Source organism: Salmo salar, chromosome 13 (genome assembly GCF_965601325.2).
Source record: "Salmo salar chromosome 13, fSalSal1, whole genome shotgun sequence".
NCBI classification, from domain to species: domain Eukaryota; kingdom Metazoa; phylum Chordata; class Actinopteri; order Salmoniformes; family Salmonidae; genus Salmo; species Salmo salar.
Genome location: NC_138303.1, coordinates 71675393 through 71697075, shown reverse-complemented (window position 1 = coordinate 71697075; position 21683 = coordinate 71675393). Strand labels below are relative to the sequence as shown.

Here is a 21683-nt window from a genome sequence, read left to right as displayed (position 1 = left end):
ATACACCCCTGATCCCCCTCAAACACAGTTCACTTTCATAGCAGCCATATACAATTTATTTTTAATTTTTAAATGCAACCTTTATTTAACTAGGCAAGTCATTTTAGAACGAATTCTTATTTACAATGATGGCCTACCCCGACAAACCTTGACAATGCTGGGCCAATTGTGCGCCACCCCATGGGACTCCCAATCACAGCTGGTTGTGATACAGCCTGGATTTGAGCCAGGGTGTCTGTAGTGACACCTCAAGCACTGAGATGCAGTGCTTTAGATCACTGCACCACTCGGGAGCCCCCTAGCAGCATGATCACTTTGCTTGTTGTATTATTCCTTTTCGCATCTACTCGCGCTCCTCCTCTCATCTTCATTGCACAACACAACAGCTGTCTATGACTGTGACCAGGTGAAAAAACTTTCCAAGCCAAACCTTCATACAATAACAGCTAACCGCTACACACAGTCTAATATGGTTGTCATAGTCAACACAGTTACTTGAACTAACATGCTAGTAAACCCGCTACAGTCATGCAGTACAGAGTACAGCAATAAATTAATGCAACCAAAAGCTTACCTTGATTTGGAAGAGTTCCAGTGTTGAATACCCATAGCCATAGCCATAGCTAGCTTGCAACATAACACCCCTCTCTGTTTGAGTAGTCTAAAGTGAATAAAATACAACAAAATAAAGCCAGCTCTGATAGGTTGGAGGACGTTCTCCGGGAGTTGTTATAATTGCTGTGTAAGTCTATGGAAGGGGGTAAGAACCATGAGCCTCCTAGGTTTTGTACCCAGAGGATGGAAGCTAGCTCCTGCTACACCATGGTACTACCCCCAGAGAGTGCTGTTGAGGCTACTTTTCGACCTTCATTGCAAAACAGTGTTTTAATGAATTATTTGGAGAAGTGAATATATTTATTATAGTTTTATCTAAAAAGGATTACTTTTTAAATGTTTCACAATTTAAAAAAATGAAATTCTACTGTAGACCTTCATTGCAAAACAATGTTTTAATAAATTATTTGGTGACATGTTAATATATTTAGTATTGTTTTATATAAAAAGGATAACTTTTTTAATGTTTCACTATGTTCATTTTTCTGGTGTGGTATTTCCATGTGAGAGAGAGATCGTGAGCGTACACCGAAGAAACTCATTCTAACTTTGCACTGCTTTTACATGTCTTTACTCGTAGGCCGCATCCTCATGTTGACACTGCCATTTAGCCTATCACCTATAGAGATAATCTTTGCATTGCTTTCACCTCACCAGCCACTAGTTTCAAGCTTAAAAGTTTATTCGACACGTGCATAGAATACAACAGGTGTAAAACAGTACAGTGAAATTCTTACCTTGAGAGCTCTTTCCCAACAATGCAGTGATAATAATAATATAGAAAATGATTAGAAAATAAAATTAAAGTAAGAATAAAAACCACACATAAACTACAATGAGAGTTAATAGAGCATAAGAATGCATACAGGTCAGTGCCAGTACCTTATTCAATGTGCAGGGATACTGGAGTGGTTGAGGTGGGTTTATACATAAAAAGTGACCTGTAGTAGGATAAATATGTAAACAGGGCTGAAAAGTGGTAGCAGGAATATATAAATACTCATGGTAATGGTAATATATACATGACCAGTAGCAGTATAAATAGATAAATACTAATGGTAATGACAATCAATAATCAATGGACAGCAGTGTAATGGAGTAATACATCTAATCAATAATCATTTTCGCAGCAGCATAGGTTGCTTCTCAGTGGGTAGAGACCTGTGGATGGCCAAAAAAATCAGTGTGGATAGTCTCTGGGAGAGGGGGGTAGTTGTTAGCCTTTTAACATTCTTATGGTCAGGGGATAGAAGCTGTTTAGGAGTCTGTCTGAGCCTTGATGCAATGGTACTGTCACACCCTGACCTTAGAGAGCCTTTTTATTTCTCTATTTGGTTAGGTCAGGGTGTGATTTGGGTGGGCATTCTAGTTTCTCTATTTCTTTGTTGGCCGAGTATGGTTCCCAATCAGAGGCAGCTGTCTATTGTTGTCTCTGATTGGGGATCATACTTAGGCAGCCTTTTTTCCACCTTTAGTTTGTGGGATCTTGTTTTTGTATAGTTGCTGTGTAGCCTGCAGAACTTTACGTTCGTTTTGTATTTTGGTTGTTTTGTCGGTGTTCATTTTAAATAAAAGTAAAATGTTCGCCTACCACGCTGCACCTTGGTCCAATCTTTACGACGAGCGTAACAGGTACTGCCTTCCGGATGGGAGCATGGAGAATCGTTTCAGCCTCCTGAGGGAAAAGAGGAGTTGCTGTACCTTCTTCACAACTGTTCTGGTGTGAGAGGACCATGTTAAGTTGTCATTGATGTGGACATCAAGGAACTTGAAGCTCTTGACCCTCTCCCGTCGATGTGAATGGGCTTGTGTACCCCCCTTGGTCTTGCTGACGTTGAGGGAGAGGTTGATGTTCTGGCACCACACTGCCAGTTCTCTGACCTCCTCTCTGTAGGCTGTCTCATAGCCGTTGGTGATCAGGCCTACCACAATCGCGTCGTCAGCAAATTTGATGGAGTTGGAGTCGTGCGTGGCCATACCGTCGTGGGTAAATAGGGAGTACAGGAGGGTCTGCGTGGCTGGGGTGTTGTTGCCTTCTCTCACCACCTGGGGTCGGCCCGTCAGGAAGTCCAGGATCCAGTTGCAGAGCGGGGTGTTCAGTTCTAGGGTCCCAAGCTTGGTGACAAGCTTGGAGGGCACTATGGTGTTGAACACTGAGCTGTTGTCGATGAACAGCATTCTCAAATAGGTATTCCTCTTGTCCAGGTGGGAGAGCGCAGTGTGGAGTGCAAATGAGGTTGCATCGTCTGTAGATCTGTTGGGGCGTTATGCAAATTGGAGTGGGTCTAGGGTGTCTGGGATGCTGGAAGTGATGTGTGCCATGAGCAGCCTTTCAAAGCCCTTCATAATTACAGATGTTAGTGCTACAGGGTGGTACTCAATGTGGCAGGCAGCCTTAGAGTTCTCTGGGGTACAGGAATGAGATATGTGGGGATTACAGACTGGGACAAGCAGAGGTTTAAAATGACCGTGAAGATGCCTGCCAGCTGGTCTGCGCATGCTCTGAGAACGCGCCCTGGAATACTGTCTGGCCCTGTGGCCTTGCGAGTGTTGACCAGATTAAAAACCTTATTCACGTCAGCCTCGGAGAGCGAGATCACCCAGTCCTCCGGGACGGCGGCGCCCTCGTGTACTCCTCTGTGTTATTTTTGTCGAAGCGTGCATAAAATACAATATGTTCGACTGGTAGAGAGGCATCATTGGAAAACTCATGGCTAGGTCTACCTTTGTAATCCGTAACGGACTGCAGCCCCTGACACATGCGTTGAGTCTTGGAGCCGGTGTTAAAGGATTCCACCTTGTTCCTATATTGTCATTTTGCCTTTTTGATGACTTTGCCGAGGTCGTAGTGGGACTTCTTGCATGCATTCATGTCCTCAGCCGTAGCCTCGGGGTTGGCTGCAATAGCCCTGTATGCGGTATCTCTGTCCTTTTATCTTAGTGCGTTACCTCAGTGTTAATCCAGGGCTTTGATTGGGGAAGCAGTGAACCTTCACTATGAGGCACTCCAATGCCTACACTGGCCAATTTGTGTGAGGGCTGAGAGGGGTTGAGAGGGGAGATGACGCAACGCCCATACTCACATAGCCTAAGAGGCTATCGATTGACCGTGTGGGGTCCATACCATCCCCATATTGTACGCTGATTAGAACCCTATTTGGAATCCTCTGCCACAGCTGCCCCATGATTGGAAGACCCCTTAAAATGAGGGTTCCGGAAAGTTCCGCGGGAAAGGGTGCAGGATGGGGGTCGTCACGCCAACTTTGTAGCGGGGATGGGTCCCATTGTCCCCAAGACAGAGCGGGAGGACAGGGGCCCGATGGGAGACAGGCTCTGCTAATAGGAGTCACACTGAGACTGTCAGTAGGGGGGTGGGGGGGCTGCACCACCCATGACCACCCAGCACACATGCACATACACTGTCCATACACGTGAAACAAATTGTTATATCCACACTACCCACACGCACATTTTGAATATGTTTGACTTGTGCACTAACTTTTCAGTTTTATGTACTGCATGTATTATAGTGGGTTGTGCATGTGTAACTTTTGTATGCTGACTTCACAAAATGAATTTCCATGTAAATATACAATAAAGTATATCGTATCGTAAATACATAGATACACGTATTAAGAAACATGCACACACTAATGTAAGGACATAAAATTCACTATTACACACATGCACACATTTAGACAGATACAGTACATCACAAACGTTTTGGTCCACGCACGTATATATTCAGTATCTCTTACAGGCATCCAAATACTCAGACACACACAGCATGCATGTGTAGATATCCACATTCATATATCCACAAGCCCACATTCATGCATGCAGGTCCATGATGCATGTAATGCTTACGATAGACTGTATACTCTGAGATCCTCCGTCGTGTCTACGATTTCACTAGTAATCTTAGACACTATTTTACCTACAGTTCTAAATAGGAGTCCTATATTTCTTCAGAAACAAACCCGTTCCTTTTTACCAGCAGTCTTAGACAATTTTAGCTGATCTGTAATGGCATATTAAATCATATCTTTCTGTCTTATAAAACAGATTGACAGTGATTTGTTCTGTCGCAGCTCAGGTTTGCATCAAAGATGAGACGGCTATATCAATCACACTCTCTTATTTGAAGTTTAGTTTTACTATATGAGAAGACATCTGCTCTTGTCTTACATAGCGAGATGAAATGACAGTTGATGCCACACCCTCTTGTGTTGTTGACCAACCACCAGCATGTGTCCACCTTTTGTGTACCTTCCCTAGACGTTTTAATCGCACAAAAAGTGATGACATAATGACAAAAGTATCATGAAACATGATTTTATCTGAAAAAATGCTGAATACTGTATAGAAATGGTACACTTATGAAATTAGATTTGTAGCACCATAGCAATAACCTCACCGGATGCCCAATGAAGAGATACAAATCAGTTCTGGATTAATGAAATTGTGTTTGACAATGATTTCTCATATTTCATAGACGCAGCGCAGCATAGTCATAAATTATACATGTATCAATTGAACTAGCTGTGATTTAGTCTGACCTGCAACTGCTCTCACTCTTAAGGAAATCATGTTTTGAACACGTTGTTTGGAATATAATATATACAAATACTAATTAATAGTCACAGATAGGAGTAGTGGGTGGGTTCCAGCTCATTGTAAACTGATACAGTCATTGAAAGGTCGACATTATAAACAGTAGCGGACAGCATACGTTAGTGTCGGTTCATGTTTGTTTCTTTTAATGCATGTCGATGTGTGTTCATCTATGAGTGACCATATGTGCCTGTGTGTGTGTATCTGTGCCCGGTGTGTGTGTGTGTATGTGTGTCTGTGAGTGCATGTCCCGTGCTGTGTAAAGACAGTGACAGTGTATTCTCCCTCTCCCCTCCTTGCTCCAGGGATGATTATTAATCCAATAATTAAACATTTATTGCCGACGGCACCTGCTTTCTTTTTCTCCCCCGGAACCCCCGGGACCCCATCACACCATTCCAAGAAGCTTGGGGATAGGAAGAGAGAGAGAGGGGGAGGGAGAGGGAGGGAGGGAGGGCTAGAGAGAGAGAGGGAAGGAGGGACACAGGCTGCAAAAGAGGGAGGGGTGAAAAAAAGAGCAGCGAATCCGACGGGTCATCAGATAGAAGCTAGATTCTTTCACACAGGCGCGGTGTATTTTGTGTGGTGGCAGACACCGTGTGAAGTTATGTGATTCCAGAACAAAAGGAGAGCAGGAGGAAACAATCCGATGTGCTCGGAGGAGGAGAAGAAAAGAAAGGGAAGAATAGAGTGGTACCCCACAACGTGACAACCCTCGGAGCCTGACAGTTAATGAGATTTCATTTTTGCCCTTTTAATCTGCTTTCTGCCTTCCAACTCCTAGACTTTACCTATAAATGACTGTTTTTCAAAAGTGGAAGACTTTGCTGAATTACCATTGAATCCAGCGTTGGGAATAAGTTGACATTCATAATACATTTAGGACCCTCATTTAACACTTCTTTCAATGAGAGAGTGGGAGCCAGAGTGTTGCTTATAGAGTCTTTCATAGAGCTAAACGGACAGATAGAAGAGGTCCCCCCCTTTGACAGCTATAGCGGCAAGATGCTGCGCTACCTGATCAAGACCCTGCTCCAGATGAACCTATTCACAGACACCCTGAGAGACCCGTCCAACAGCAGCGAGCTGTTCTTCAATCTTTCCTCCATCCCCTCATTCAACACCACCCTGCAGCTGGACTGGGGAAACTTCACCTCCAGCTTCAATGGTGAGTGGACCACTGCATTGACACTTCTCAATTGTACTTCTCTCTGCTGTCTTACATTGTATGTATGGTGCTACATGTGTGGTGCTTTGTTGAGTGGTAGTAAGAAGAAGTTATAGGTGCTATCGTAAAAACATATGTAAAGCCAGCTTCAATGGTGAGTGGACCACTGTCTGACGCTTCTCAACGGTGCTTCTCTCTGCTTATTTCAATGATTGGATGTTCTAAGTTTTATGATTGTATAAGGTGCTGTATGTGTGGGGCTTTTTTGAGTGTAAAAAAACAAGTAATAAGTGGACCTCTGTTGTCTAATTGCTAAGAATGACTGACTGACTGTCATAACGGCTGATCATTGTATGCAAGTGGGGCTTTGTAATGTAATAATAGTATAGTGTAGAAAGAGGAGTAGAAGGGTGAAGTAAGAATAGTTCTCATGAAAGCACGTGTAAAGCTAGAAAATGACACTTGAAGTTAATTTATTTAAAAGAATGACTCTCTGACTCTCCTGACCGGCTGACTCATTGACTAACCTCTATTGGTATGGCTCTCTTCAGTGTTCATTTGAGTGTAGAGAGGGAGCTGAAAGGAGAAGGAATTAAGAAGAGTTGGCATGAGAGAACATCCGTAGGTCTGCTGACTGATGCATGGGAATTTGAAAATGTATTTGATATTTGAAAATGAAATGATATTTCATTTTGCGGTTTCATGTGAACTTAGCTGTTATTTTGTTAGTCATGATGAATAGGTTGACTTGTAAATGATTTGAAGTGCAGTGAGACAAGTTCAAATGAGAGAGGTTCCCTGCCTACAGCAAAGAAAGAGGATGCATTGTCTTTAGTAGACTTATTCACAATTCAACATCAGTTGCACTGTGATATTCCTATATTCCTATTCCTATATTTTCATAAACATCTTTTGAGGGCATATTTTCTGAAATCTGCCATGATGGGACTTAGTGAGGAGAGCTGACAAGTCATTTTTGATGAACTGAACAGTTTGGTATATGAAGTGCATACATGTGCAATGGATGTTTATAAGGAGGATGTCAAAATGCTTTTGTTGAGGTGCTGCGAGGGAACAGTTTTGGTGACAATTACAATGACATCTGTTTTTTTTTAAGGGAACACATTTAGCTCCAGAAAACTTTTAGTCTCTCCAGTAAAATCCGTTGTCTGGTGTCTGCTGTGAAAGCGTCTCAAGCTTTTAATGTCTGCTTTTATGAGCAACCCATTCCTTTGAGCATTGTTCTCTAGATCAAATGTTTCTCTGGTGACTTTCACTGTTGACATTCAGTGTGTTTGTCTAAACCAGTTTTACTGTTCGCATGTGCATATCTGCTTGTGTCTGAGAGTTTGTGTATTGGTCTGGATACGTGTGTGAATGTAAGTATCTGAAAAGGATTCTGGATTAAAGAAGGTATACAAATATGTCAGTGTAAGAATAGAAGAGTGTGTCTGTATTTGAGAAAGTCTAATAAGTCTCTGCATATCTGTTAAATAGGATGAGATCTTGTCTGTGTGTTTATATCTACAGTGCTGGTGTGTTTGTGCTTGTATATGCTGGTGGTATATATGTGTGTGTGTCTGTATGAGTGTTTGTTTGTGTGTGTGTGTGTGTGTGTGTGTGTGTGTGTGTGTGTGTGTGTGTGTGTGTGTGTGTGTGTGTGTGTGTGTGTGTGTGTGTGTGTGTGTGTGTGTGTGTGTGTGTGTGTGTGTGTGTGTGCAGCAGGCAGCTAGGAAGAAGGTGTAATGGGAAGCTCTTGCTGTGCCCTGCTCCTCTGGCTCCTGTAATGACACGGTATAGATAGGCGATGGGGAGGAACAGGCAGGGGGAGTTGGGGAGGAGTTAAGTGGAGGGAGGGGTGTGTTTACCTTGCTACTTCTCTAATGAGCTCCCCTGCTCTGGCCGCATGTTGCAGCGTGCCAATCAATACTGTAATACTGGCCAACACATACAAACACACACTTCCACTCATGCCTTGGCACTCAAGGTTATGGGCTTCCCATGGTCAGGTATACAGTATAGGCTATATGTTATGGTTGGTTTGAGTTGCAGACTCCTGTATTCTGAGTACTACACAGGGGAGTTGAGAAATTGCTGTTGACCGATGTTGACTGAAGCAGTTTTTTCATTGCAGTTAATGTAATGATCAATATGACTTTCGTTCTTGCTTGCTTTTTCATTTTTTTTGCATCCTTTTTTAAATACATTTTTTTGTTACACAATCTTTTTTATCCATTCTTTCCCCCTTCTCTGAACACTTCTGACAGCTTGACTAATATTATTTTTGAATTCCTGGTCAGTTTGTGAAATATCCAGCTGCTTCCCAGCTTGTCACTGCAGCTTGATGGTTATGAGTCAGAGAGTGGTGTGGGGAGGGTTAGGGTGTGTGTGTGTGTGTGTGTGTGTGTGTGTGTGTGTGTGTGTGTATGTGCGTGTGTGCGCGTGTGTGTATTGTTTTGAGTGGGTGGGGGTGGGGGGGGTGGGGGGGGGGGGGTTCAGAGGCAAATGTGTAGGATGTAAATTTGCTTTTGAAATACAGCCTCCCAATAATCTGTTTATCTCAGCGGTGGGCGTGTATTGATAAAGCTGAGTCTATATCCTCTCTCTTTCCCTTTCTTTCTCTCTCTCCCCTTTCTTTCTTCCCTCTGTCCATTGGTCTCATCACAAAACCCTAATGGAGTACAGGTAGAGATGGAGAGACAGTCCACTCCTCAGATCTATAGCAGCACAATGAGGGAGTATTGTGCTGACCGCAGAGGCAAAATAATCTATTGCAGAGGGATTGACTGATGTCAGCGTTGCAGATGCTATCTGAAGACTTTATTAGATGTGTCTCTTGTTCAAATGCGCTCATATTCAATGTGGAGATTCGTTTGAGCTTCAGTATGAGAGCTGAAAGCCAATCGGGTTCTAGCAATCATTCGACAGGCTGCATTTATATGTTAAGAGTGTAAATGACCGAGATTGTCTCTAAGAAAACTATAGCTTTACAGATCAATGGCCAATATTGCCACGTGTGCCTACATAACTGAGAGATGCATCACAGAGTAACAATGGTATAGTCCTTGCGCTACTAAACTTGCCAAGACCTGAGCAGCAGGTAGCCTAGCGATTAAAAGCGTTGGGTCAATATTTGAAAGGTCGCTGGATTGAATTCCCGAGCCGACTAGCTGAAGAATCTGTCGATGTGCCCTTGAGCATGGCACTTGACTCCAATTGCTCATGTATGTCAGGATAAGAGCGTCTGCTAAATGATTAAAGTGTAAGACAATGGAAGCTAGACAAGTTAGAGAGTAATAGAGCCAGTGAAAGACAAAGCGAGGAAGTTAAGGTTATAAAAGTGTTGATAGGGGATAGAATGCGGTCGGACCATCAGATAATTGGCATATACATTACTCTTACTGAATTTCCACGTGGGAGAGGATATTAGAAATTGAATCAAAGTCTACTGGATGATAACTTGTTGTTTACTAGAACAGAGCAATTTATAATATAATTTTTCCGACATAACATACAGTGGCGTGCGAAATTATTCACCCCCCTTGGCATTTTTCCTATTTTGTTGCCTTACAACCTGGAATTAAAATAGATTTGGGGGGGGCGGCTTGTATCATTTGATTTACACAACATGCCTACCACTTTGAAGATGCAAAATACTTTTTATTGTGAAACAAACAAGAAATAAGACAAAAAAAATGAAAACTTGAGTGTGCATAACTTTTCACCCCCCCCAAAGTCAATACTTTGTAGAGACACCTTTTGCAGCAATTACAGCTGCACGTCTCTTGGGGTATGTCTCTATAAGGTTGACACATCTAGCGACTGGGAGTTTTGCCCATTCTTCAAGGCAAAACTGCTCCAGCTCCTTCAAGTTGGATGGGTTCCGCTGGTGTAGAGCAATGTTTAAGTCATACCACAGATTCTCAATTGGATTGAGATCTGGGCTTTGACTAGACCATTCCAAGACATTTAAATGTTTCCCCTTAAACCACCTGAATGTTGCTTTAGCAGTATGCTTAGGGTCATTGTCCTGCTGAAAGGTGAACCTCCGTCCCAGTCTCAAATCTCTGGAAGACTGAAACAGGTTTCCCTCAAGAATTTCCCTGTATTTTGCACCATCCATCATTCCTTCAATTCTGACCAGTTTCCCAGTCCCTGTGGAGGAAACTAATCCCCACAGCATGATGCTGCCACCACCATGCTTCACTGTGGGGATGGTACTCTCGGGGTGATGAGAGGTGTTGAGTCTGTGCCAGACATAGCTTTTCCTTGATGGCCAAAAAGCTCAATTTTAGTTTCATCTGACCAGAGTACCTTCTTCCACATGCCTTTTGGTGAACACCAAACGTGTTTGCTTATTCTTTTCTTTAAGCAATGGCTTTTTTTCTGGCTACTCTTCTGTAAAGCCCAGCTCTGTGGAGTGTACAGCTTAAAGTGGTCCTATGGACAGATACTCCAATCTCCACTGTGGAGCTTTGCAGCTCCTTCAGGGTTATCTTTGGTCTCTTTGTTGCCTCTCTGATTAATGCCCTCCTTGCCTGGTCTGTGGGTTTTGGTGGGAAGCCCTCTCTTGGCAGGTTTGTTGTGGTACCATATTCTTTCCATTTTTGAATAATGTATTTAATGGTGCTCCGTGGGATGTTCAAAGTTTCGTAATTTTTTTTGTAACCAAACCCTGATCTGTACTTCTCCACAACTTTTCCCTGACCTGTTTGGAGAGCTCCTTGGTCTTTATGGTGCCGCTTACTTGGTGGTGCCCCTTGCTTAGTGGTGTTGCAGACTCTGGGGCCTTTCAGAACAGGTGTATATATACTGATATCATGTGACAGATCATGTGACACTTAGAATGCTCACAGGTGGACTTTCTTTAACTAATTATGTAACTTCTGAAGGTAATTGGTTGCGCCAGATCTTATTTAGGGGCTTCATAGCAAAAGGGGTGAATACATATGCACGAACCTATACTTTACATTTTTATTTTATTTTTAATTTTGGAAAGAAGTAATTTTTTTCATTTCACTTCACCAATTTGGACGATTTTGTGTATGTCCATTACATGAAATCCAAATAAAAATCAATTTAAATTACAGGTTGTAATGCAACAAAATAGGAAAAACGCCAAGGGGGATGAATACTTTTGCAAGACACTGTTGGTACAGCAAATCTGCTTATTGTAAGGGATACTTTTAAATGTGCCTTTAGAGGCCATGCAATTCAGTACTCATCTCTAAAACATAAGCAATTTACGTCAAAGGAGTCCATACCAACAAAGGAAATAGAAGGTCTAACAGAACAGGTACAGTTGAAGTCGGAAGTTTACATACACCTTAGCCAAATACATTTCATCTCAGTTTTTCACAATTCCTGACATTCAATCCTAGTAAAAGAAATTCCTGTCTTAGGTCAGTTAGGATCACCACTTTACTTTAAGAACGTGAAATGTCAGAATAATAGTGGAGAGCTTTTATTTCCTTCATCACATTCCCAGTGGGTCAGAAGTTCATATACACTCAATTAGTATTTGGTAGCGTTGCCTTTAAATTGTTTAACTTGGATCAAACATTTCAGGTAGCCTTCCACAAGCTTCCCACAATAATTTGGGTGAATTTTGGCCCAATCCTCCTGACAAAGCTGGTGTAACTGAGTCAGGTTTGTAGGCCTCCTTGCTCGCACATGCTTTTTCAGTTCCGGCCACAAATTTTCTATGGGATTGAGGTCAGGGCTTTGTGATGGCCACTCCAATACCCTGACTTTGTTGTCCTTAAGACATTTTGCCACAACTTTAGAAGTATGCTTGGGGTCATTGTCCATTTGGAAGACCCATTTGCGACCAAGCTTTAACTTCCTGACTGATGTCTTGATATGTTGCTTCAATATATCCACATCATTTTCCTCCCTCATGATGCCATCAATTTTATAAAGTGCACCAGTCCCTCCTGCAGCAAAGCACCCCCACAACATGATGCTGCCACCCCCGTGCTACACGGTTGGGATGGTGTTTTTTGGCTTGCAAGCCTCCCCCTTTTTCCTCCAAACATAACGATGGTCATTACAGCCAAACAGCTATATTTTTGTTTCATCAGACCAGAGGACATTTCTCCAAAAAGTATGATCTTTGTCCCCATGTGCAGTTGCAAACCATAGTCTGGCTTTTTAATGGCGGTTTTGGAGCAGTGGCTTCTTCCTTACTGAGCGGCCTTTCAGGTTATGTCGATATAGGGCTCGTTTAACTGTGGATATAGATACTTTTGTACCTGTTTCCTCCATTATCTTCACAAGGTCCTTTGCTGTTGTTCTGGGATTGATTTACACTTTTCTCACCAAAGTACGTTCATCTCTAGGAGACAGAACACGTCTCCTTCCTGAGAGGAGTGACGGCTGCGTGGTCCCATGGTGTTTATACTTGCATACTATTGTTTGTACAGATGAACGTGGTACCTTCAGGCGTTTGGAAATTGCTCCAAAGGATGAACCAGACTTCTTTTGATTTTCCCATGATGTCAAGCAAAGACGCACTGAGTTTGAAGGTAGGCCTTGAAATACATCCACAGGTACACCTCCAATTCACTCAAATTATGTCAATTAGCCTAACAGAAGCTTCTAAAGCATGACATCATTTTCTGGAATTTTCCAAGCTGTTTAAAGGCACAGTCAACTTAGTGTATGTAAACTTCTGACCCACTGGAATTGTGATATAGTGAATTATAAGTGAAATAATCTGTCTGTAAACAATTGTTGGGAAAATTACTTGTCATGCACAAAGTAGATGTCCTAACCAACTTGCCAAAACTATAGTTTGTTAACAAGTGTCACATCCTGACCAGCAGAGGGAGCAATTGGATTAGTTTTGGTCAGGATGTGGCAGGGTTTTTGTGTGTGTGAATGGTTGTGTTGGTGATTAGGACTCCCAATTGAAGGCAGGTGTGTTGAGTTGCCTTTGATTGGGAGTCCTATATAGGAGTGTGTGTTTTTCTTTGGGGTTGTGGGTAATTGTTTCTGTTCAGTGTGTTATGCTGGCAGTACTGTTGAGCTGTCAGTATTTTCTTGTTTTGTAGTGTTCCAGTCATCTTTTTTTGAATTAAATGATGCTGAACACTAACTCTGCTGCATTTTGGTCCACTTCTTCTCTCCATGACGACAGTTGTGACAACAAGAAATTAGTGGAGTGGTTGAAAAACGAGTTTTAATGACTCCAACCTAAGTGTATGTAAACTTCCGACTTTAACTGTAGGTAGCAATAAAAACTGTACCATAGAGGCTCACAATAAGTTAGAGGAAAAACAAAAATACTAATGAAGCAAACTGTATGGAATATGGGGAAAAATGCACCAAATTCTTTTTTAATCTTCAACATAGAAATGCTACCAAAAATAAGTTACTGAAACTTGTTTCAAATGACCTACGATTCACCAAATTCTATTTTGAAAGAGCAAAGTACTTTAAGCATGTGTTTTAGTTTTAGTGTCATCCATCTCCTCTAACCAAAGCTAATTGTATAGATTTTCTTCTGTTAATATTGTACAATTAACAGCCATACAGAAAGACTCATGTGAAGGTGAAATTACAGAGGAGGAACTTCTTGTTGCAATTAAAGTTCGGGAAAAGTCCAGGGATGGAATACCTGTTGAGGTATATCAAAACTTTTTTTATATACTCCGAAGGCCATTATTAGCATGTTTTAACCACACCTATGTAAATGGTAGTTTATCAGACACTCAACAAGAAGGTCTGATTTCATTATTACTGAAACAGGATACAAGTGGGAAATACAAAGATCCAGTCCATTAAAATTAAATACACTTCAGGGTTGTGATGCAAAAATTCTTGGAAAATGTATAGCGCATAGAATTAATAAGGTACTGTCGGGAATATTCATTCTAATCAGACAGGTTTTTTACATGGACGATACATTGGTGATTATATAAGGAAAGTATTGGGAAACCAGGCCATAGCTGACTTTGAAAAGGCTTTTGATAAAGTACGACGAGTTTATATATAAATGCCTGGAATATTTCAATTTTGGAGAACTTTTACATTACAGTGTAGTTTACCAATAAAATGGTCTGACAGGGATGTGGACATACTCGGTATACATATCCTCACTCCAATAAATTTTAATAGAAAGTTAGCAAAAATAGATAAGATCTTGCTACCATGAAAAGGTAAATACCTTTCTATTTGTGGAAAATGTATCTTGATTAAATCTTTAGTCATATCCCAGTTTACCTATTTACATAAGGACTTGCCTACACCTAGTGAACAGTTTTTTTAATTATTTGAGAAAATGTTTTATTTGGAACTGCAAGCCAGACAAAATTAAACGGGCCTATTTATATAATGAATATGAATTCGGAGGGTAGAAATTATTACATATTAATGCATAAGACCTCTCACTAAAGGCTTCAGTCATACCAAATGTATACTTAAATCTAAACTGGTTTTCTAGCAAATTAAAAAGAACGTCCCACCCTATTTTCAATTAATGCATTTTTCCCTTTATTCAGATTACAACCTCTCACTTTTAGTTATTTGAAATTTTCAAACAAGCCATAGAAAGTTGGTTGCAATGTCAATTTAATCCACCAGAAAGGACAGAAATAATATTGTGGTTAAATTCAAATATACTAATTGATTAAAAAACATTGTTTAAAAAAAGGTATAATCTTTATAAATGATATCATAAATACGACTGGTGGAGTTATGTCATACATGCAGCTAATAAAAACCGAAGAAAATGTCTGCTCCTCCCAAAATTACAACCAACTAATTGCAGCATTACGGCAAAATTGGGAGACGAAGATGGAAGGGGAAAAAAGTAAGGAATTTGTCTGTCGCCCTGCATTAAAGGCCATAATTGCTTAAAGATAATTGTGATAAATAAAAAAGTATGCCAGTTTTATTTACAGACCAACAAATTGACAGCCGAGTCATATAGATTGCAAAATAGTTGGGAAGTAATTTTGGACGTACCGATTCCATGGCACATGGTTTATGAACTGATACGCAAAATGACACCGGATTCAAAATTCAGAATTTTTCCATGAAATTATTAAACCAAATTCTTGCAACTAATAGAATGTTATTTATACTGGGGATGCAACCTTCCCAGCTCTGCAGATTGTTCTGCGAAGAGGCAGAATCATTAGATTATTTGTTTTGGCACTGTCCATATGTACAGTAGCTTGTTTTTGGTCACAGGTCCAGGAATGGCTGAAGAATTGCAATATTTACCTGGAGCTAACCCTGCAGATAGCACTACTGGGTGATCTGAAAATTCATAGTAAATTGATCAATAATATAATACTTTCGTTAGAAAAAAATATTTTCAATCTGTAGAAACAATGATTATAGAAAGGTTCAGAACTTTGGTGAAACATCACAGCACAGTTGAAAAATATATGGCAATAGAAATCCAATATGGATGGTGTTAAGTGATTGGAGGGGTTGAATGTAGCTGAAGGTTGAGACTAACAACAACAAGATAACTAATGTAAAACATACTGTGCCCATAAAACTTATTTATGTTAAAACTTCTTCAGGATCAGTGGGTCCCCTGCAGGACGATTGGGCTAACGTAGGCTAATGCCATTACAAGGCCTCAACTGGCAGCTTCATTAAATAGTACCCACAAAACACCAGTCTCAACGTCAACAGTGAAGAGGCGACTCTGGGATGCTGGCCTTCTAGGCAGAGTTGCAAAGAAAAAGCCATATCTCAGACTGGCCAATAAAAATAAAAGATTAAAATAGTTAAAAGAACACATACACTGGACAGAGGAACTCTGCCTAGGAGGGCAGCATCCCGGAGTTGCCTCTTCACTGTTGACGTTGAGACTGGTGTTTTGCAGGTACTATTTAATGAAGCTGCCAGTTGAGGACTTGTGAGGTGCCTGTTTCTCGAACTAGACACTCTAATGTACTTGTCCTCTTGCTCAGTTGTGCACCGGGGCCTCCCACTCTTCTTTCTATTCTGGTTAGAACCAGTTTGCTCTAATCTGTGAAGGGAGTAGTGCACAGCATTGTACGAGATCTTCAGTTTCTTGGCGATTTCTCGCCTTCATTTCTCAGAACAAGAATAGACTGACGAGTTTCCAAAGAAAGTGCTTTGTTTCTGGCCATTTTGAGCCTGTAATCGAACCCACAAATGCTGATGCTCCAGATACTCAACTAGTCTAAAGAAGGCCAGTTTTATTGCTTCTTTAGCCAGCACAACAGTTTTCAGCTGTGCTAACATAATTGCAAAATTGTTTTCTAATGATCAATTAGCCTTTTAAAATGATAAACTTGGATTAGCTAACACAACGTGCCATTGGAACACAGGAGAGATGTTTGCTGATAATGGGCCTCTGTACGCCTAAGCAGATATTCCATTCAAAATCAGTCGTTTCCAGCTACAATAATCATTTACAACATTAACAATGTCTACACTGTATTTCTGATCAATTTGATGTTATTTTAATGGACAAAAAATGTGCTTTCTTTAAAAAACAAGGACATTTCTATGTGACCCCAAACTTTTGAACGGTGGTGAATATATACATATATATATTAGCAAAAAATATATGGGGGATTGAAAGTGATGCAAAATATTTAACCTTTGTTAACTCTTTAGTCATATACCAGTTTACTAGGTAAGTCAGTTAATAAAACCCTATTTACAATAAAAGCATAGGAACAGTGGGCTAACTGCCTTGTTCAGGGGCAGAACGACAGATTTTTACCTTGTTAGCTCGGGGAGTTGATCTAGATCTTTATGGACCTAAGCAGCAGTACTGTTGTCTGGTCTAGTGGGCTTCGTCCTTGGAATGTAAAGAAAGGAATTATCATGGGTCTTCCTCTTTAAGACGCCCTGCTCTCCCACTATCTCTTTTTCGGTTTTCCTTCCCACTGGTTATTCAAGCCAGGACTGGAGTACTAGGGGGTGGTCAAGCTAAGGGTGCCCAGGCGAGAAACTCGATAGCGGTGCAAAGAGCAGATAGGCTGCTAGGATACCCCTGGAGCCTCATCGACAGTAGGGGAGAAAATCAATGCTGCTCAATAACAAATCCGGGAAATAATGGTGAATTCACACAAACACAGTCTATAGTGGACCACTGGGGATACGCTATAGTCTAACCCTTCAATTTTTCTCCTCAATTTTCCCTCTCTCTGCCTTTGTAGTTCCAGTCTCTTTATCGCACATAGACTACTGCTCCCACGATTCAATGGCTTTGTTGGGTTTGTTGGGTTTATGCATTGTTGACTGATGTTCTTATATGGATGCTGGGACAATCATAGTTGGAGGCATGGAATGACTTTTGTGGGCAGAGATCGCTGTGTTTGAGGAGGCACACAATGAATATTTATGTTTGTTAGGCTTTGGCTTTTGACTGCTTTTTTCTATTATTGTTCAAGGACATTATTTATTATTTTGAAGTTGTTCTCATGACCTTCAGGAAGTAGGATTAGGTATTTGAGATAGTTTGAGCTTTGCCATGTGAGTGTGTGTGTGCACGGGGGGGGGGGGGGGTGGGGGGGGGGCGGCAACATGGCAGAGTGAGTGTTCACATTAAACTGAGCTCCTGAAAGCTTTAAATTGAATTCAAGACCTAATTTCAGTTTGACGACAAACACAGTTAAAGTTACATTTCAACTCTGTGTTTATTTTTCATTCAATTAGTTAAGTGGTTTATTGAACATCACTTTTCCACTTTGTGGAGCAATTTCAGCCAAGACTAGCTAGCAAGAAATCAGCGTTAGCTAAGATGGAAGATAGCAAAAATGTAGAGGGAGCTATTGTAACCAAGGTTAATACTGTCAACTATATGGAGGATTTTGACACTCCCCCAGAAGAAACGGTACCAAGGTCGGAGGAATTCTTCTTCGGTACAGGTGTCCAAATAACCCCTTTGAAACCCCCCAACCTGAAGAGACAACAAGAAAGTGATGCCGGGCAGACTCAACCACCCCAGCCTATCACCAATGACGCCATCTTTGCAGCAATCCAGGGTTTAAACAAGAAATTCGCAGAGCAAGCCTTTCGGCTGAATGGCTTTGATGAGAGGATTCATAAAAATACCCTCTCGATTGCAAACGTTTCCAAAACTACAGAGTTTAATGCATCACCACTGATGTGAAACTATTGAAAAAGAAAGTTGATGCCCTGACAAAAGAAAATGAGTGCCGACGGGGGCTGAGACTGAACGGGCTGCCTGAAACTGATGGTGAGATTATCAGAAGGATTGTGATCGACATTATTTGGAAGATTGTTCCATATCCCCCTGCTCACTCTGAACATCACAGTAGATGTTGTACACTGTCTTGGGGACAAGAGAAAGGAGATGAACAGACACAGACAGGTCATCATGCTGTTTGTGTTGAGGAATGTGAGAGATGAGGTGTGGAGAGCTGCGAAGCTAGCGCCGATCTGCAGGGAGAAAAGCATTTGCTTTGCAGAAGATTTGAGCAAGCACGACAGGGATGCCCATGCGAAGCTATGGCCATTGATGAGGCAAGACGCAGGGAAATAAAAGCCTTCTTTCGTGAGGGGCTTGCTGTCATTGATGGTCGCAGAGTGGTGCTAAGTCACTGACTGATTGGTGCTCTTCTACGAGTTGGCCTGCTATCATTCAGGTTTTATTCATTTCATTTTGTTTCAAGATCGATATTATGTAAGTAAATCTCCATGTCTTTTTTCATATGACTTGATAAGCCTTCAGAGCTGTATTTATTTATTTGAAGATTTAGAGTTCAATTTAATATGTAAACTATTAATTTAAGATGTGTTGTTATTCCACAACCTATTCGTTTGTTTATTGTAGACAACAATTTTTTTCTCTGATATTCTTCTCGTTCAAAATGTTGCTTTCCTTTTTATCCTTGAACACCAGGACATTATGCAACAATATAAAACACAAGGCTATTTTTATTTTTTGTAAAGATTCATTAAAGTCCAATTGTTTTGTTATTTCAAGAGACACATTCCTCAGATGTTTAATTACAATTTTGGACTTCACAATGGGGTGACAAGATACTTTTTAGCCATGGCTCATCTCATTCTGCTGGTGTGGCAAAACTTTTCAGACGTTTTTCAGGTACAGTTTAAGAAAGCAAATAAGATGATGAGGGTCACTGGATAACTGTTGTTTATGAGTATAAAGAGTCACATTACATATTGGGAAATATTTATGGTCATAATAACATACAGTCAAGAAACAATCTTCTTCTAACATCTATAAGCAAGGTCTTAACTGAGTTTAAAACCAAATATTCAACAGATAACATTGTTGGAGGTGATTATAATGTTGCTCCTGGTGACTGGATCAATAGGTATCCCACCAGGCATTCAGGCCATTGTTTTAATAACTTAATTCTTAATTTCTGCTCTAACTTTAAACGTTCTGATATCTGGCGTTCTCAGAATCCAACTTAAAAACATGTTTTAAACCTACAACGAGTGACAGACAATTAAAATCTAGAATTGATTATTGGTTGGTGTCTTCCAATCTTCTGAATCGTGTCAGTGAATGTAGTATTTTCTCATCTTGTCTGACAGACCATTGTTCCATCCTTCTTTCTTTTTGTCTAGATAACGACAATATATTTTTAAAATCATACTAGAAATGTTACTCTTTTCTTTTTTTAAATTTGTGTTTTTGTTTACAGTTTAAAAATCTTATCAGAGACCTGTCTCGAATTTGCTCATTCTTCTACTAGCAAATGGGAAATTATTATATTCAGAATTTGCTGTCTTGCCATCAGTACTGGTAAAATGCTAACTCAAAAAATATTCTCCAAGCAGATGGATATTATTGTTGATTTTAACAGGCTGAGCAATACACTTGATTTAAATGACGATGAAAAAGCTGATCTTGCAAAATGCCAATGTGAACTGGACGACATGTACAACAATAAGGCACAGGGTGCCTTCATCCTCTCAAAGACCAAATGGATTGAGAAAGGTGAAAAAAATACATCTTATTTCTTTAATTTGGAGAAAAGAAGGCAGACTAGGAATAGTATTTCATCAATTTATGTTAATAATACTATGTCTGATGATCTTGAAGTGATTAATAAGGAAATATGCTCTTCCTATAGTACTTTTTTGATTCAGTTTGTAGCTCTGTTAAGTCTATAGAAGAAAGGTTTAAGAAACTTTGTGATTCTGATATAGATATTACTGAGTTGGACCAAGCCATTAAACAAATCTCCTTGACCGGATGACCTGACTCTTGAGTTCTATCAACATTTTTGGCCTGATATTAGAGAATTATTGCTTTTGGTCTACAATGAGGGTATTGCTAACGCTATCTTACCTCATTCTTTGAAACAGGAACTAATAGTTCTTATACCCAAACCAAAGAAGGACTATCTTTATTTGGTCAATTGGAGACCAATCACATTGTTGGCAACTGACTATAAGTTATTAGCCCATTTCTATGCTAATAGGCTGAAAAAAAGGCCTTGATGATATCAATAAAACGCAATCAGTCTTCATTAAAGGAAGGAATATTCATAACCATATACAATTGGTATTAGATATTCTAGATTACAGTGATTACCTAGAAGAAAATGGCTTTACATTGTTTTTAGATTTTTTTTAAGGCATTTGACACCTTAGAGCACAACAATTTTATTAGAACTATCTCTACTTTTGGGTTTAGGGAGAATTTATGTAAAGTGATAAGGATGTTGTATAATGATGGTGGCTATGAGCAATGGAACATCCCCTCGTTTCTCTATTACTACAGGAATTAGACAAGGTTGTTCAATCTCGCCTCTTTTATTTATTTTAATCACAGATTTATTAGCCTTATTTCTTAACAAATAAAAGGGATATATACTTTTGGTAAAGATATAAATATCAGTCAATTTGCAGATGATAATGACCATTTCCTAAAGTATAGTTTGGCTATTTCCTTGGCTATTGACAGTATCAAGAAATGTTCTATGGCCTCTGGGTTGACTCTCAACCTTAACAAATGTGATCTTATGCCAATTCATTGCTGTTACTTCGTGAACATGGTCTCCATACCTGTTTAAAGGAAGTTAAATATTTAGGAATTGTTAAAATGTAAAAAAATTCTGATAGAGAATTTTTACACATTGATAGTATAATTAATTCCATAAGAGTATCTTTAATTCATTGGCTGCAATGTGATATCTCAATTTTGGGTCATATTATTTTGACCAAGACTGATGGTTTCTCTAGAATTTCCTTCTAATAACATCAACAAAGTCAATTCTGTTATATTTAGATTTATTTGGAGGAATACATCTCATTATATTCGAAAATCTCAATTATTGAA

At 40.2% G+C, this 21683-nt stretch overlaps 1 protein-coding gene across 3 annotated transcripts in view; it reads left to right on the top strand.

Moving 5' to 3' along the window:
* The first annotated feature begins 5790 nt into the window (after positions 1-5790).
* The window catches only part of LOC106567652 (roundabout homolog 3), a 306687-nt gene continuing 290794 nt past the window's right edge, over positions 5791-21683 (top strand). For all 3 annotated transcript variants that reach the window (XM_014137193.3, XM_014137191.3, XM_014137190.3), the window contains exon 1: positions 5791-6397. In XM_014137193.3, the coding sequence (XP_013992668.1) occupies positions 6235-6397 (163 nt within the window). In that variant the 5' untranslated portion in view covers positions 5791-6234. The remainder of the gene's footprint in view (positions 6398-21683) is intronic.